Source organism: Cavia porcellus, unplaced genomic scaffold (assembly GCF_034190915.1).
Source record: "Cavia porcellus strain 051 isolate PalLab524CR breed Dunkin Hartley unplaced genomic scaffold, mCavPor4.1 scaffold_9, whole genome shotgun sequence".
Classification (NCBI taxonomy): Eukaryota; Metazoa; Chordata; class Mammalia; order Rodentia; family Caviidae; genus Cavia; species Cavia porcellus.
Window position 1 is genome coordinate 35,065,773 of NW_026947492.1, and position 18,497 is coordinate 35,084,269.

At 34.7% G+C, this 18,497-nt stretch overlaps 1 protein-coding gene across 4 annotated transcripts in view; it reads right to left on the bottom strand.

Annotated features, from left to right (window-relative positions):
- The window catches only part of Arhgap42 (Rho GTPase activating protein 42), a 239,955-nt gene that overhangs the window by 30,071 nt on the left and 191,387 nt on the right, over window positions 1-18,497 (bottom strand). For all 4 annotated transcript variants that reach the window (XM_063256192.1, XM_063256193.1, XM_003472736.5 and 1 more), the window contains 6 exons: window positions 17,575-17,679; window positions 14,741-14,870; window positions 9,767-9,867; window positions 7,908-8,017; window positions 6,561-6,639; window positions 5,165-5,204 (listed from right to left, as the gene is read on the bottom strand). In XM_063256192.1, coding sequence (XP_063112262.1) covers window positions 5,165-5,204; window positions 6,561-6,639; window positions 7,908-8,017; window positions 9,767-9,867; window positions 14,741-14,870; window positions 17,575-17,679 — 565 coding nt within the window. The remainder of the gene's footprint in view (window positions 1-5,164; window positions 5,205-6,560; window positions 6,640-7,907; window positions 8,018-9,766; window positions 9,868-14,740; window positions 14,871-17,574; window positions 17,680-18,497) is intronic.

Here is an 18,497-nt window from a genome sequence, read left to right on the forward strand (position 1 = left end):
GTGAGTTTGAGGCCAACCAGGTCTACCTAGTGAGTTCAAGGCCAGCCTAAACTACACAGCGAAACCCTGTCCCCCATCCTTAAAACAAAAACAAAAACTAACAAAATCAACCAAATAAAAATACCAACACTATTTTTCAAAGAAAGATATTATGTTTCTTTTTGGAGGTTTGGGGGACATAGCAAGGACAATGACTTACTTCTTTCATCACAAAATACAGAAAAAGCATTTAATGGGGGAGGTCTTGTCCCTCTTGCTGGCCTCTGAAAAGGTAATCTGTACAGTAAGAAATGTTCTTACATATTCATTTTATGTCCATAAATCACAGTCAGCAGATACAGCCTCTCACTAGAACCAGGCAGACTGCAGCACTCCAGGAGTACTGTCCCATATTTGTTGCCTGTTCCTGTGGGAAAATTATAGTTCTCAGCATCCACGAGGATAGACTTGGTCATGTATTATGCAATGAAATAGAGGGGAAGTGACATATGTCACCACCCAGGAGAACTGAGAGCCTGTAGTAAACAGTTTCTATTTTTTTCTCTGGCACAACATAAACAATGATACAGAAAAAATTTCTCTATCAAGTTGAGTTTAAGAGTAAGAACTATGTATCACTGTGGACCTATATACACACACACTAAGCACAAGAAATGAAGCTCCACTGTGGCATGGCGCTGAGAACTAAGGACCTTCTATTGCCAGTCTAATCCAGCCAGTTCTAATTATACATAACTCAAAACAGGGTGCTGTGGCAATGAGGATTCAAGAAAATAAAGCATATTCTACAAAATTAGTTTTTCCTTCTTAAACGGGGAAATATCTGTTTTTGACTACTTTCTTGTCAATTCACATAATAAAGGCAGCGCAGAGCGACAGTGCAGGCACCCAATCACTGTTGCTTTGCAAACTGCAATTCAACAGGATCTCTACTTGAGCACCCAGCATTTTTCACTGAGGTCTGGGAAAACAAAGTGGCTCAGATTTTGTCTCCAATGATTTGATACAAGATGAGGCCACAGGAGTGTAATTTCTTAGGGCAAGCACATTTTATAATAGAAAACAAGCAATTTTCAAAAGCCATGAAGGGGTCACCACACTTATCAGCAGTGTAATAAAGATTCAACTAAAATAGCTTTTCTGTAGTCTAAAAGAAAGAAAAAATTGGTTACTTTTTGTGTCCAGGTGAGATGTCAATTGAAAAAGGTTATTACTACACTAAACTACACTGTTAAATATGTGACATTTTACTATAATTCTCCAGTAGAAGACAAACCACTCCAGCGGTAGGAGAGGTAGGAGAGGGAGGAGTGGTAGGAGAGAAGGGGAGGTATGTATGTGTACACAGCAGAAATACTGAGTGCTGAGTCAGGGCTCAATATCTAGTCCACAGCAGGCAATGAAAAATGCTTACAGATTGATGGTTTGCTAGCTTTTGGTCTGTACAAGCTCACTCAGATACATTCTCTGATGGCTACTACAAGGGTTAGGATGCATCAGCTAACCTGAGCTACTTCTCTGACCTATCCTTAGACCTTGTGTGTACCTCCCTCACTGGAAAAAGGATACCCAGAACCAACAACTACCAAATTTCCAGGAACAAACATACTATAATATTAATGGTATTCAGCCTTCAGTGATAGAAGCAGAGGGCAGACTAACATAATTCAATTTATTCAATCAAAGTTAAATTACCACTTCCCCCACTCCGGAAACTGTTCAGGGTTAAATCTTTTATTGAAACTCAAATGAAGTTTAAGGCAGTTTAGCAGCACAAAAGCTATTAATCTCAAGAGAATTCAAGCAGCCATAAAGACAACAAAAGAAACAGTCTTCCTTAGAGCTAGCAAAGCAAAAGATCTTGTACTTTTAATTTGCTAACTAATGCAAATCCTAGCATCTCTTCACAGATGTACAATATGCAGACTTACAGTACACTCTCAGGGTTAACAACAAGTAACACCTGTTTTTAGATTTCACTTTGTAATCTGCCATTTCAGGTTACACAGACATTTAATATCATACTATATGTGGTTTGAAAGAAACAAAAGAAGAAATAGGTGGATTTATTAGTATTCACCATACTCACTGTTTCTTTTCCTCTTCTTCCTAAAGGATAAACAGTTAAGCCTTCAGTGTTGGCCTAAATTGTCCTTGCATTCTGCTTTGTACATAAAAAATGCTTGAGCTATGTCCCTCTTTGATGAAAACAAAACTAAATTTGATCAAAGGTCTAGGGAAGAAGAGATGAATGATGGTGTTACATAGGCTATCTGAGAGCTCGGAGAATAAAACTATCTGAACATCAGTATGAACCTCAAGAATATTCAAGACTGATGGCAAATAGGTGCCTACAATAAGAAAAATAAGCTTCATTTTTCTGTTTATTGCTGTAGAGAATGTATCTGCTAGTCACTGATAGGAAAAGCCAATGAAACAGTGGCCAAGATTGAAAGTTGACTGGGAACTGTATAGTTAGCTTCTCCAATTCTTGTGATTTTGTATGATGTCCCTTAGTCTTTACATGATGATACAGTGGTTTTTATGAGTGAAATTTTAAAGTTTTACCCACAATACATGGGCGCACAATGAAATACTACTGACTTAACTGCACAAGACAATAAGATCTAAGTATCTTTTCTTTCACAATTCTCACTTTGTTCAAATACAAGGTGAAGGGTAGCTTAAACACCATCATATGAAAGTCACATTTGAATGGATAAGACACAAGGCGTCAACAGAGAATGTCAAAGAAAGAAAATCTAACTGCATTTGGCTTTATTAAAGTCCAGTCTCAAAATGGAGGTCTTGGGACAGGAAATGTATGTCAAAATAGATAGTAATCTGTATTCCTGGATTAATGAATTAAGATGGTAGAAACTTTGAAGAACTATTAGTAAGCTACTTTTAAATAAAATATTAATATTGGGCCAGTTTGAGGACTGTATTATATCTAATTTTAATCAGATGGCATCTGCTTAATATTAATGATAGATAATACTAACCTCTAGAAGAATTAATGACCCCAAATTTTACAATTTAAGGGAAAGGACATTATGCAACCTCTTACAACCCAAAAGGTATTTTTGGGTTTAATACCCTGTAAGTGATCAGTACCTTAGACTTTTTTACTTGATGCTTTGTCATAAAGAAGATATAAGTTTTCTTTATTGAATTATTTGAGTCTGATGCACAAGATCTATGTGAAAAATGGTGAATTCAGAGCAACTAAAAAGAGAGGGTTTTTAATGTCAGTTTGTAAAGAAACTCACTACTGCACAGCTACTACAGAGTTACAGTTTTCATTCCATGCTACATTTATGGCATGGCACTAACGTAGATGGCTCTAGGTTTTCTTAGCGAAAGCACAGACATGAAGACTATACTTTTAGTGGCTTCCATCTGAAATGAGTTTTAACACAAGTTTTATATTTTAGTATTTTAAATTTCATTATATCTAGCAGTTCAAAAACAAGCATATATCATGAAAAATTGAGTTTTGAAAGGACAACAATGTTTTACTATAAACAATCCATTTAAATTACAGAGGCTATAAATAAGCACTTTCAAGTTGGCATATGAATCAAGGCAAGTACCTCTTTCAAATACCAATTATGAGAGAAATTGAATACAAAAGTTGACATAATGATTCTTCTGGGGGATTCAAATGCCACATAAAAAGGAATATGAGATCCCCAAAACAAGATGATACACAGAAGCATAGTACAGGAGTTGTAAAAAGAGATGAATTTCTCTAAACCAGAGCTCAGATGACTTTAGTAGGTCAAATGGTATCACTGGAATATACTTTTGAAATGAAACAATTTTTTTCTTTTTTTATTTTAAAGAGGAAAACCCAATAAAAACAATGATACAGAGTTTCAAAACAAGCTAATAGGAAATTAACAGTGGTTAATATATTGTGTATTGTTATCTTCAAAGTAGTTCCTCAGACTACAAGATATAGGCATGCAAAGTTGATCAAACAATATAAGCACATAGTATTCTTCTCAATGAATTAATAGAAATTAGCTAACTTGTACATATATTTTTTCCTTTTCCCCAAAGGTTTTAAAAGCATATATAAAATAATCAAGGATAAAAAAGTGGTAGATAATTACAAGGACTTAGGAGATGATGCAAAACACATGAGTCATTTTTATAAAAATTGGTTGGAAAGTAATGATCCAGGAATGATACATCTACCATACTCCAAACACTACAGAATGACCTTGTACCTCTGAGAAAATTGGGACAGGAAAAATAAGATAAGCGAACACTCTACTGCCATAAAAAAATCAAACAGTATATGAACAGCTTCAAATCTTTATCAAGGATAAGACAGTACTGTATATACAAAAAAAGGAATAAAAACCCGAAGAAATAAAAAGTACTTTGGTAATTGCAATTGGGGTATAGCTTGTGGTTTTACCATGAAAACTTTCATTGATTCAAGATTTTAAATTAACTGAACCTTTTGATCAACGGTATATTAATACTATTTCTCTATAGTGAATACTTAGTATTAGACAATACTTTTGTGATATAAATAACTATATATTACAATTTCAAATAATTTTATAATAACTTGTTTGGCCACATCATAGAGGCACACCCTAGGCTATTTCCAGTACTCTAAGGGGTTTTGGGCTTCTTAGATCATTGATGCTGATCTAGAGGTGGCCAGGTCACTCTCTCCCCCTTCTGTTGATTCTATGCCTACTATAGATTACTTATTAAGAGCGGGTTACTGGCATAGAGCCAGCCTTGTCTCAGACCTTAGGAAAAGAAGCATCCTTGATTACAGAGCAGACAGAAACATATCCAATTCTGCTTTTTTCTTTATATCCTGCAAAGAGGCCACTAAGAATTAGGTGTTAAGAGTGTTTATCCAGTTTTATTTAGGAGAGGCTTGAGGGTATGCTTCAGTAGTCAGAGTCAACTCTAGAATTCAGCATGTTCCTTCTATTGTTTTATCATTTATCTGCAAGGAAATGTAAACTTTAGTTTTACTTTTGACTTGCTCCAAGGGGTAAACCAAAAAATAGGATTATTTCTGATTAATAGCAGAAGCTGTTTCCAACTCAAATATACAGGTCTTAATCCAAGAGTCAGGAACTGTTCATACCAATAAGAGATTTTAAAGGGAAAATAAACGACTTACTTTCTTCCTTCTTGCTAATAATGGCAGGCAGCGTGTAAATCTAAAAAACAAAGGATGTCTATCAGTTACTTTCGGTAATGGTCCAGCACAGAACTGGCAAGGCGATGTTTGTAAAGTAAACACAGAGGCCTGCCTTGACTTCAAGGTCTCACAATCACTGTGTCCACAGCACCATTGTTTACCTTGCCTACCGACTCCTTTCTTGTGCCTAGGCCTACCTTGCCTCCTGTTTGTTCCTATTCCTGGCAATTGTACCCTGGCCAAATTTCTCCCTTCCCATTTGCTTTAAGCATCTCATTCTCTTCCTCCACATGATACATAATATACCTCCTTAGGAAGTGTTGCACAATGGATTTCACTTGATTGCTCCTTTCTCAAATTATCTACTTCATGTTTTGTTTCCAAATGTACATATTCCTAACTTGTACCTTGCTGAGCTAACAAATTGTCCTTAAAATTTGCTCTGGGTCAAGACTTCTTAATCATTTATGGTGAAAAGCTAGGGTTTTTTTTTTTTTTTTTAAACTTGTCATTCGTTGGCATTTTATAAAACACAGTAAGATTGAAATAGAAAATAATAAAAAAAATAGATGCAGAGCCCCAATGTTTTATTATTAAATATATCAGATTTACCAAGTGATTAGAAACTGCTGAAAGGGTAATCATAACTGCTGTCCATAGCTTCTCGTGCGCTGTAGTGGAGTCTGAGGGAGGGCCTCAGATTTGCTCACTGTGGGTCACACTGCTGTCACACAGCCGTGGTGCTGGAGGTTGTGCAGAGGCTCTCTGTACCTAAGGGAGGTTCTCAGCAAGGAGGCTGCACACTCTGGTCACAGGCACACAGCGGCCCTCTCTGATCTAGTAACTGTGTCAATCAAGTAAACAGTAATGAACTATTCCTCCCCAAGATTAGTAAGTAAATTATCATTTCAACATCAAAATAACTATTAGCAAATGAGGAAGGAAAAACAGCACACCAGAGAGTTTTATCAAATTAGACCGTCTCACATAAAGGGGTCCAGACTAGAGGATCAGTGCATACCCTGAACCCTGTTCATTACTCTTCACAATCTCTAGCACAGGTCTTGCAAAAACTGAGCGTGCATTAATCATTAACTGAACAAAATGATACAAAGTGTGCAGTCAGCTAGTGATCATAAGATTTTAAAAAGTAATTTTAGAGTTTTAGTGTTTAGTCCTGGAAAACTAAATTTAAAAAATGATAATATGTGTCAGAGACTAAGATAACACTAGGCAAACAGTACAAGATACAGAGATGTACTCCTCTGATTATTTTAATATTTTCAATTATACTACAGTCACATGACAAAAATTTCAGATGTACTTTGTAATCTTTAGAATAATATGTAAATTATGCAATGTGTCACATGCTTACCGGTTCCTTCCCATCCATGGCTTCAAGCCACAGTTTCCTATTAGCTTCAGAGAAGGCTTGCAATGTGATGATCCCATGCCTACCGAAACCAAACATTTTACATATTAAATTCATTCCAGCAATGTCTTTAAATGTGTACTAATTTTTAAGTTCTTGTTAACTATAAAGGTAAAATTTGAAGAAAAAGAAGACAAAAAAAGTATAAATTAGAAAAATAAAAAATTTGACCTATAAGTATCTTTCAGAAAAATCACTGTGGACACACACATGAATGTTTATAATTCTAATGATCATGAGTAATAAGATCATTATGTGCTTGAGGTACCAGACTATAAGAAAAAGCTAGCTTCAAACTATGTCTTCTGAAATGACCAAAAAGAATGATACAAATATATTCACAAAATTTAAAGCTTTCTAAACCTTCCACAAAAGATTGTTCTGATTCTGATTTGGTATAATACAATCAACTAAATACAATTATGATGAGTAAACAGCCATGTGGGAAGTCTCACACCACGATTAATCATATTAAGCAAACAATAAAGGAAGAGAAGGGAAAGAGGATGAAAATGCATTTAAAATGTGACACATAAATGTACCAATTTCCCCCCAGGAATGTGAACATTTGTGCTATACACATGTACTAATAAACTAAACTAAAAATTAAATAAAATGAAATATATCATTGGAATGATAGGAATAGAAAAATGTTCATAGAGGTAATTTGATGTTGGAGATTTAAGACACGTGTAATAGCATCAATAACACAATTATAATGACAGGCTACTTGCTGGCTGTTCACGTTTATTTCATACATGTGTTGGGCACTGATAATTACTAATGTGTCTTTCATTATCTCAATCCTCATGATAACTCTCAGAAGTAGGTAGTTTCTCCACGGGTGACATAACAAAAGCACAGGAGTTTGCTAGGCATAGTGGTGCATGCCTGTAATCTCAGCAAAAAGGAGGCTAATGCAGGAGGATGCCCATGAGTTTCAGGTCAGCTTAGGCTATATAAGTGAGTTTAAAGTCAGTCTGCACTACTTAGTAAGACCCTGTCTTTAAAAAAAAAAAAAAAAGCTTTGGGTTCCTTCTTTATAATAATTTCACCTAACATACTAATTTATATGGTTTATGGATAGTTCAGATTCTTCTTTGAGGTTATGTTTTGCTAGTTTTCTGTATATCTTTTTTAAAAAAATCATACAATGTAGGAAATGAAGTAAACATGTATACTGTTTTCAAAAAGAGTAAAAACACTTGTGTGTTATTTTATGCTTAAATCTAGACATAGAAACTGAAACAGTTTAACATAAAAATACAAAGTGAGAGGAAAAGCTCAAACCTTTCAACTACTTCAATGTCAAAGCAGAATCGTTTGTCAATTGAATCTGTCTTTCGTCGGATACAAGATTTTAACTTAAACATTTCTGGTGAGCTAGTAACAAGGCCATTCTGAAATCAGAGGAGAGCATATTAATATGATGAGTGAACTGATATATACTCCATACATGTTTTAAAGCTGTCAATATTTTAAGTTATACATGAAGGTCACAATTCTATCTTTTTAAAAAAGTCTCTCTAACATTAGCTGAACTATTATATCAAACCATTGATTAATTAATATCATAGGTTTTAGTTCAAAGAATTTTATAACAAACTTGTCTAGTGCTTATTAATGCATTTAGTTATAATGTTGTCATACTTCACAAATCCTTACAACTTCAGATTTTGAGAAGTTATGAAATTATGAAATTACTGTAATATTACAATTAGATACCAAATACTTGTTAGGATGTAACATAGTTGCTGTTAATCAAAACTTTATAGATTGCTAGGAGATTATCATGTTAGTGTGTCTTTGTATTAGTGCTTTATAATATCAAATGATAGCTATCGAAGTCACCAAAGAGCTACGAAAATAATGAGTTCTAGTATATATTTAATATACTGCTATGCTTAGCACACTAGGTGATTAGTTTGGTGCTAACCAACTGCTGTTAGCCAATTAAAACTAAAACTCTTTAGACAAAATGGAATCTAGGCTCAATTTACAGGATTTCTCTTTTATATGTGAAACGTCATTCTATTCCAATGGGCAAATTTATCCAATGCTTGAATAATTTTGTTTTGTTACAAATCTCATATATTTAGTAACAAAACTTTGACTTGGTTTATTTATATCATCAACTCCCTGTCATGTATGTTGCCTTTCTGGCAATTACTATTCTAAAAAACAGAAACTGGAAGCGTTTAACAGCGTTTACGAACTTCCCATAGAGGTAGCAATCTATTTTTTTTTTTTCTGGTATGTTTTCCTTTATTTTATGTCTTTTGGTTTGAATTATTTGACTCTGATGAATGCCCAAGCACAATAAGTTTCAGCTGGCATATCTGAATATGTGTCTAACTTTGATCAACCAATACCTCTGCGATGATCTATACTAGAAATTAGTTGTGTGAGTCACTTACTATTAGAAATGTATTTCTAGATCTGTTAAAATAAGGTGAGACTAATTATCTCTAAGATAATTCCCAGGATTCTTATATCAAGCTTTAACAATCCAATTCACAAATGAAATCATTTGCCACACTCACATCTTAACTCACAAAAAAAGTACAGTGCATTTTCATTGAAGCTCTCAGCAGCATTTCCTCAAATAGTGTACACTGGATCGTGTACTGTTGACTAGCCATGCAAGACGGTACCTGATTTACTTTTGGAGCAAGTGAGCATTGACTGGTTTCTTCTGAGAAACTTGCTGGCCAGCATTTTGGTAAACAATACAGTGCAGAAGAGGCAAAGGCAGACAAGGGCAACTGCAGAGCCTGACACAGGCCACTGGGGAAGGATGCAGAAAGCCCAAGTCCTGTACAGCCACCGACAGTCCACACTGTAGTGTTAGCCAGATCCCAGTACAGACTAATAACTCTGTGGCTTGGGATGGGGATGACACCTCCACAGTGTTTGGAAGGGTTCTACATGTAACTCAACTGCTTATATTATGGCCAGTTTAAAGGAAAACCCTGACCAGTCTTTTTAAGTCAGCAAGGTCACTAAAATGAGAGAAAACTTTTTCAATTTTTAAGAACTCATTCATGTTATTAGAAAGAAAGTAGATGGGATATCCTGTTTTACTTCCATTACTTAATAATAAGTTTAGTATTTGTTTTTTAAAAAACAACCAACCAGAACTCACTCACCATTTTCCCACTGGATTTCATTTCTGAAACACTCATTGTAAATGTTTTACTTCCTTTATCATATGTACAGTAATGTTTAATCCATGTGAAACCAAGTGGTCCTAATAAGGAAACAAAAACATTTCTGGAGTTAATAAATAAATGCGTTGTATCTAAGATTTCATACCATTACACAGCTGAGTACCTCCACATATCATGTTAGTTTGGAACATTTACTGAGATCAAGGCTAGATGAAGGACAGTAGCAGTCGATGCAGTGCCTTAGAATCAAACAACTTGACTTTATTTGTGACTCCCACTGACTGTAAGTTCATGAACTGGTTTAGACCTGATCGTCAGCTGTTAGCTGTAAAAGTGGTTCCAGTCGGTCTTTCACATCTGCAGGTTCTGGACCCAAATACTCAATCAGCCATGGATTCAAAATATTTGAGAGAAAATTTGTACCAATACTAAACTTTTTTTCCCATTATTTCCTAAGCAATATAGTATAACCATTATTTATATCACATTTACATTGTGTTATAATCAATTGAGAGATGATCTACAGTATGTAAGGGGACACTCATAGGTTACATCAAATGTTTTGGCTTCAACATTTATGAGACTTCAACATCTATGGACTTTGGTACCTACAGATGCTGAGACAAGTACCTGTTTGTACTCCACAGAGGTAGGAAGGATGAGAAAAAGTGACAGGTATTTAAAATGATACTCTTACAGCTATAGTTGTTCTTTACTTTTAAACCTATTGAAATTTCTGCTAAAAATCTTCCTGTGCATTTTACTCCTTTGTTCAAAGCCCCCCAGTGGCTTCCTACATTATTGCAGTAAAATGGAAGAGCAAGCTGGCATGTGATGCACACCTATAATCCCAGCACTCTGTGAAGTTAAAACTAAAGGACCCAAAGTTCAAGACTAGCTTGGGTAACTTCACTTTGTGAGACCTTATCAAAAAAAAAAAATAATAATAATAACAATAATGATAAAGGAAGGGCTGGAGATGCAGCTCAGTGTGAAGTCCTTGGGTTCAATCCTCAAGAGTATTTTTAAAAAGTGTATTATCCACTAGATACTGCATGATCTGGCCTAGATCTCTGCCTTTCTCTTGCCTCACAATCTATTGCATTCTGCATTGCACATTGTGCTCAGGCCACACTTTTGCTGGCCCCATCAGAAGACACTTGCACTTACTGTTCCCCCAGCCAGAACTGCTTTTGCTTTAGATATCTGTAGGACTTGCATGGTCCTTTTTTTCAAGTCTTTTACTAAATGCCACCTCAATAATATAGACTCCTCTCGGACAATATCTAACACATCAACACCTTCACCTTGACATTTCCAATCTGTTTCTCCTGAGCAGTTATAACTATCTAATGTGATGAATTTTACTAATTTATCTTATGTATTGTCTGTCTTTGGCATGAGACTTTATGGCTTCATTACAGCAGGAACGTAAGATATTTAGTTGATTAGAATATGCTTTATCCTTAGAATATGGCCAGTCATACAACTCATACTCAATTAATATATGGCAAACATATCATTCATCTTGCTTTATGATTTTACTGACCTTGCAATTATATCCTCTTACCACTAATCTGAAACAAATTCAAATTACTCCCTTAAAGATAAAAAAAAAAAAAGACTGGCTATTAAAAAACCCTTGCACATATTTACTTTCTTTTTCCCCATAAATACTGTGCAACCTTTCCCACAGCACACCATGTGGTCACCCAGTATTCTCCTTCAGGAACTGGACACTGCAGCTTCACCAGCAGGCTACATCTTCAGTTCAGTTTTTGCATGACCAAAGTAAAAGACCTTTACTCTGGGAAGCCAAATGTCCTGAACCCAATTGCTAGAGTGGGCTCAGCGAGTTGAAATTTGAGCTCATTTCTATAAAGCTTCTTCACCTAAGGACCCATCTGCTTAACACCTAGATTTCTCTAGCAAGAACTATGCACAATGTTATTGCTGGCTTGATTTCAAAATCATATATTTAAAAGCAAGAAACTGAAATGTAAAGAAGCGTCTCTTGAGAAAAGTGTTTCATGAGCCATTTGAATTATTTTTCTTTAACAATAGTGCCATTGGTGTTGAGTTTAACGTTAGTACTAAGCCACTCCAGGTTTTAAAATTATATACTTTAAAAGCCATATACTTTAAAATCAGAAAGGATTATTGCAATTAACCTCAGTTCTTTTTGGGAGCCATTTCACAGTATAATACTTAACAATACTTGTTGATAAGTCTTTTATTGTAATGTGAACATACTTAAAGGCTTAGAGCTGATTAGTGGAAAAGAGCAGGATGGAAATCACAGTAACTTTAGGATTTAGCTATTGATTTATGAAGCATCATTAGTATAACTTTAAAATAGAGCAACTTCAATGCCTGGACTACATATTAGACCTAAGATGTGTTGTCCTGCCTCCATCTCAAGTTCAAAACCTCCTGCATTTAATCACCAAGTTTACTGAACACACATACAGCTCTCTTTAAAGTTCTCTGGCAGTAGGCCAGGGCAGATGTTGTTGGACAAGTAATTCTTAAGTCCCTAAAAGTGTCTGGGAAAATAAAATTTACTGCAACTTTCAAGTTGCAAAATAAGAATTTAATTACCTTACCTAGTAATCATCTAAGGTTGGTATGATGAATATTCGAGGAGTAGAAAAGGAATTAACATTTACTGAATACTTACTAAGTGCTTACATTTAATATAAGAACCTTTTAAGTCAGACATGAGACTATTTTACATACAAGAAAACTGAGTCTACCAGCTGCAGATGGCAGTGCTTTTATCAATAGTGCATGTGATTATGTTAAGTTTTTTTTAGAGGACAAATGCTCGAGTTGTTTTAAGAATTGAGTTAAATGTACATTGCTCTGAACAGTAAGGATCATGGTAAGCACAATATTATTTTTATTTCTACCACTAAAATTAGAGATATTTCATACACAATATTTCTAATTCATGTAATATCATTAACAGATAAGTATAAATATCTGTCTTTTATGAATTAAGAGACTGAGCTCTGAAAACATCAAGAATCACACAATAAGTGACATACATGGAAATGAAACAGAGTTTTGACTCAAACTCATGCCCTTTCAGGTTACTGTCTACTACAATGTGACTTGAGGCACGGCTAGAGATGGGTGACATGGACACCTTGTGTCTGGGTAAAATGAAGCTGTGTGTCTAAGCTGCAGTGCCCTGCTTCTACCTCATCACATTTATCACTATTTCACTCAAGGTACAGCCCTGAGATTTAGTACTGATCACTGGTTGACAACTGTTTATCTAATGCCTTCACCTACAGAAGAAAACCTGAAACCAAATTCTTTATCTCATTTTCTGGTCCTCACAAAACTTGCTCAATGATAACAAACATATAATTAATATATTTTAGTGAACTGAATGGTCAAATTTTCCTGTTATAAATGCTTTTGAAGATTCCAAGTTGGAAGAGGCTTTGAATATTTGTCCCACTTCTAAAAATAATTCTCAAGCATGTAAACACAATTTTCTTTTTAAATCCTTCAGCAAGGGGAGAGGAGGAGGATAGACGATGGGAAAAGACAGAGGGAGGGATTTTAATGGGGCAAGCGAGAACTTTTGAAGGTGATTATTAGGTTGCATTGTGATGATGGTTGCAGAGGTATACACATATGTCAAATTATTAAACTATAAGTTTTTAAACTGATGTAATTTATTTTATGCTAATTTGGATTTGCAAAGAGTACGCTGGCCAAGGCAGATGGTAATGACAGAGAAAATTCTGAAACCCAAATCACCTGGGCCAGTGTCCTCCTTGCTATCTAGATACAGGGTAATAACTGTTGGCAGAATCTGATGATTGAATTGTTATCTGCTGGCATACTGCTCTCCAACAATTGAGCATCATTTAGGCCTCTTGAATGCAAAATTTATTCATGTTTTGGTGTCTGTGTAACATATACATCAAGAATTTTCACAGCCAAGTCTGTATCTGTGGGCTTTCTGATCATAATCCCTTAGAATACATTATTTCTCCAAATGAAGAAATTTCATTACTATTTTGTCACTGACATGGAGACTTCAGAACAGTGCTATTCTATGTGGTTTGTAAGCTTCAATGTGTGAGAAAAGTACAGAAAACAAGAACAAGCATTTCAAATTTGTAGCAATTCAACAAAGCCACAAAATCACATGACTCTATTCTACAAAGGCACTGATATAAAAACAACATGTTGGACTGATCTAAAAACAGTGTCTTGACCATAAAACAGTATGAAAAGTTTTTATAGTATATCTTATTTAAATAAAGTTAAATTAGTAAAAATCTTCAAACTGCTTCTACTTAATGACAGCTAAGAGGCAAAAACGGCACTAGCTTTATATGCCTGACTGGCTTTTTATTAATTTTTTGAGGAAAAATTTTTTAACATGAGGCTATTATGATAGTGTTCTATTGGGTCTGGTATTAATTTTCTAAACCAAGGAAGTAAAGAGTGTCAATGTGACATGACATGATTGCCAATTTTCATCCTGAAAACTGGCAGAACACAAAATTAAATGAAATAATGCTGCTGGAGGAAAAAAAAAAAAACTATTATTATAGTTGCCAGAATGATTCATCTTCATAAAGGCTCTGATTTTCAATTTTCCATGAAGCTTTAAATTGAGTTATCACAATTAAATTCTAAAGCTGAACTGAGGCTACATAATGTCAGCAAAGATGGCAAATTCCAAGTTCAGCAACATAGTACAAGCTTACACTACCTGATACCAAAACTGGAAAAAAATTCCCTACTTTGGAAGTGGTGGTCATGGTAATGGCGGGAAAGCAGACTATTCTGAATATGGTAACGCTGTAAGGTATGTCAGTCTTCCTAAGTGAAGAAAATAGTAACAACCAAGCCATATCTAAAAGAGGCAGCATGTTATGTTCTAATCATCACTACAGACATGAATTGTGCCTTTTGACTCACGTTTCTCTTGGACGTAAAGGTAGCCTTCCATAGTCCATTGGCTGGGTGGTCTGTAATCTTGGTTGGCTGATTTCATCCTCTGCATTAACCGCTCTACCTCTTGTCGTGTACTTTCAAAATTATTCCTTGTCTTGAGTAGATAGAAACAAGAATTTCATTCACCATTTCCTACCAAGTTTAAAGACCTTCCCACTGAAGTTTCAAAAGCACAAATGGCATGAAGGGTGGTTCTGATTCTTTTGGCACTATTAAACATATTTGTGATGCTATGATGGTAAGTCTTTAATCTAAGTTTGAATTATTTTAGTGAAAACTTCCTTGAATGAATTTCTGTATTTTTTTCTCCTTTGAAGGTCTTTGTGTTGTATTTATGTGTGAATGTACAAAAGGAAGGAAGGCTTTCTTATTTTCATACTACTAAAAATTAAAACTATGTAAGATTCATTAAATGTAGTTTTGAGTTCTCTAACATCTAATGTAAAAAGGAGATACATTTGACTTAAATTCTTTTCAGAGGGAAAAAATGATGCTTTCTGATATAAGTGACACTACGAAAATCAAGGAAATAATTTCCCATCTTTGTTTCAAAAGCTTTTTTAAAAAAATATCACATAGTTTGATTTTCAGAAATAACAAAATGATTACTAAAATTGATTCATAAAAATGAATACAGGTCTAAGTTCTAACTTCTTTTCCAAGAAATGGTTTACACATTTAAGAGCAAGTTTATTTAAGCTAGAGAAATTGTTATGACACACCTTTTTTGTTCAAATCACATTATCTTACACAATACTGTACATGTCTAAAAATATAAAAATCATGATCTTGTTATGGCCCATAATACAAGAACTGAATCTCAAGGCACGTTAAATTTTCCTGTGACTTTTTTTTTTTCTGCTATTTTTCTCTTTCAAACACAAGAATTTTGCCAGGGATCTAGCTCAGCAGTGCAGTGCCTGCCTGGCAAGTGTGAAGTCTTGAGTTCAATGTCCAGCGCGTGTGGATGCGCGCGCGCGCGCGCGCGCACACACACACACACACCCCACAAGGATTCAAGTTTTATTTTCCAATTTCTTCCTCTTTCTCCATTCCTGAATTCCAGGAATCTAAACATAATTGCATTTAACATGGAAATAAAAATACATTGGCTCTTAAAATTTTCCTACTTAATATTCCTTTTAATATTTAATTCTAAGTGAATTTCATGTTGAAAAACAATGGAAATGAATTAAGGGTAAGACTGATTTTGCTGCAAAACCTAAGTTAAATGAAAGCTAAAACTCAACACTCAAGTAGAATAAAACCAGGGCATATTTTTTTACGGGAAACTCCAACTTTGCATTTTATTACTGAACATCTCTATAATGACAAGAATCAGATGACCTGAGAAACACGTTATTTAATAAAATTAACTGAAGGTTTCTTAAATTATTTTGGTTAAATTATTAGACACTCAGGATTTCAGTTATAGAAAAAAATGCAGGAATTACAATTTATCCTCAGTCAGGTTTAGCAATATGGAAATGGCCGAAGATATTTTCCTCCTATAATGTAAGTGTAGCTCATTAACTGAAAAATCAAGGATTGTTAAACTAGGAAACAGTGTGATCAGACAACTTAACAAAATAAACCTGGTAAGACAGATAAGTTCTTTGGAAATAATTCCCATTTATGCTTTAAAGCAGTTTACTTTGAATGTTTCAAAACCACATTCAAATCCTATTATCTGATAATAAATACCACATATTTTATAAAATATTTCAGAAAGAGATATCTTAGAGTGTTAAAATATACTACTATCATTTAACAAACATAGAAACTTAATTCTATGAACAAAGAGGACTTGCCTTGGGCCAATGAGTATTTTTTCAGCTTTGAGGTATAATTGACAAATATGAGTTATATATAGTTAGGACATACAACACGATGCTTTACTACATATACACATTGTAAATGATTCCCAGAATTATAGTAATCAGCATATCCATGACCATATTTGTATGTGCTATGAAACAGGTCTTAAACATGTCCCCAGAACCTCATGTGTTTAGAAGGTGACTGGATCACAGGGGTACTGCACTTGTCAGCTGACTCATTCACTGATGAGTTCAGCAGCTACCTGTGCTGCTGTGGCTGGGACCTGGTCAGAGGAGGTCAGTTCCTGGCATCCTGATTTGGAAGGGTACATTCTTACTTCTGGGTCGTCTTCCCTCCTTTCTCTTGGTTTCCTGGCTGCCAGAGAATGAGAAGTGTCCTTTTCAAGGCCTTTCTACAAGCCATCCTCTCCTGGAGGCAGGTGACTTTGGGAGGAATTCGCTTTAAACTGTGAGACAAATAAACTCCTGCTTTAAGCTGTGGGAATTGGTCCCAATGGTGAGAATATAACAAATATATAGCGTGTGTGTGGTTTATTTAGTTCTACACTCTTAGTAAATTTCTAACTTCAAAGAATACAGTGTAAAGCTATTACTAACTATAGTCATCTATACAAGTGATGTCTGGAGTTTATTCATCCTTATATCACTCAGTAAACTAGTGACAAGACCAAAAAAAAGGCAAACATTTTCAAATTCCGAGGTGTCTACACATAAAGCAACATAAAATTTGCTAGTATAAACTGTTTTAATATAAGCTTAGTGGGCTTCTTGGGGGTTTACTTCTAGATAGCATTTGGAAAACATATATTTATACAGTAGCTTTTCTAAATTACTGAAGTTTTACCATGCTTTGACAAGCTGTTGAAAGACTGTTAAGGTCTGACTTGGTTATGACTGAGTTCTCCTGTGGTCATTAGCTCCATTGAGGAAAGGCAGTAGAAACAGGTGTAGTCTTACATTCTGCAAGTTGAACTGTAGCTGTTGCTTATATGGTGCAAATTCCTGGGCAAGTTCGTATCCCTCATGGTAAAAAGTAAATAAACCCTGGAGGAATGACAAAAGCTGCAAAGAGAGATTTTAAAAAATGAGAACTTTTTTCCTTAAGGATTACCCTTAAATGTGAAATATTTAAATTATATTTCATTCTATTTCCTCAAACTAAAAAATTTCAAACTTTTTGCTTCACAAGGCAGACAACAGAATTATTCATACAAAACAAACCACATCACTAACTTTTATTTCTTTTTTGGTAGACAGTGCTTTAATTTTTAAATATATCACAAGCAACTGTCATACTCAACTATTCAAATACATTAAAGAAATACCTACAACAGACCACCAAAAGAGTCTAAAGACTAAAGTGAAGTAGTTTGTACTGTGGAAGAGCTTCTCTCCAAAACAGGGTGGTGACACTAGTGCAAGAATGTGCAAGACAAGTCACAGGGTAAAAACACCCAAGGGATGGAATAAAAAAATTTGAAAATAAGAAGAGTACCACAAGGTGGCAGTATTTGGTGTTAAACAGAGAACAGTTTAGCAAGAAATCAAAAAACAAGAGTTCACCACACGAAAAATATACTATAGGTCTCCAACATAGGTCTTTGCTAACAGAATTACAATAAAATTTCTTTAGAAGAAAAAAATATTACCCACAATACTCTTCTCCATCAAATTCATTTCTGCTTATATTTTTATTTATAAGTAAAACTGGCTGTTTATGGCATTATAGAGCACATGACATGTTCATATGGAGTATGCTACATCTGGAAAAGATTTTTAATTTTTAAATTTAATTCAATGAGATTTTACTCCATATTCATCCACTAATTTAATTTCTTCTACAATCTTTAATATGTCTACAATGATTTTAGAAACACAAT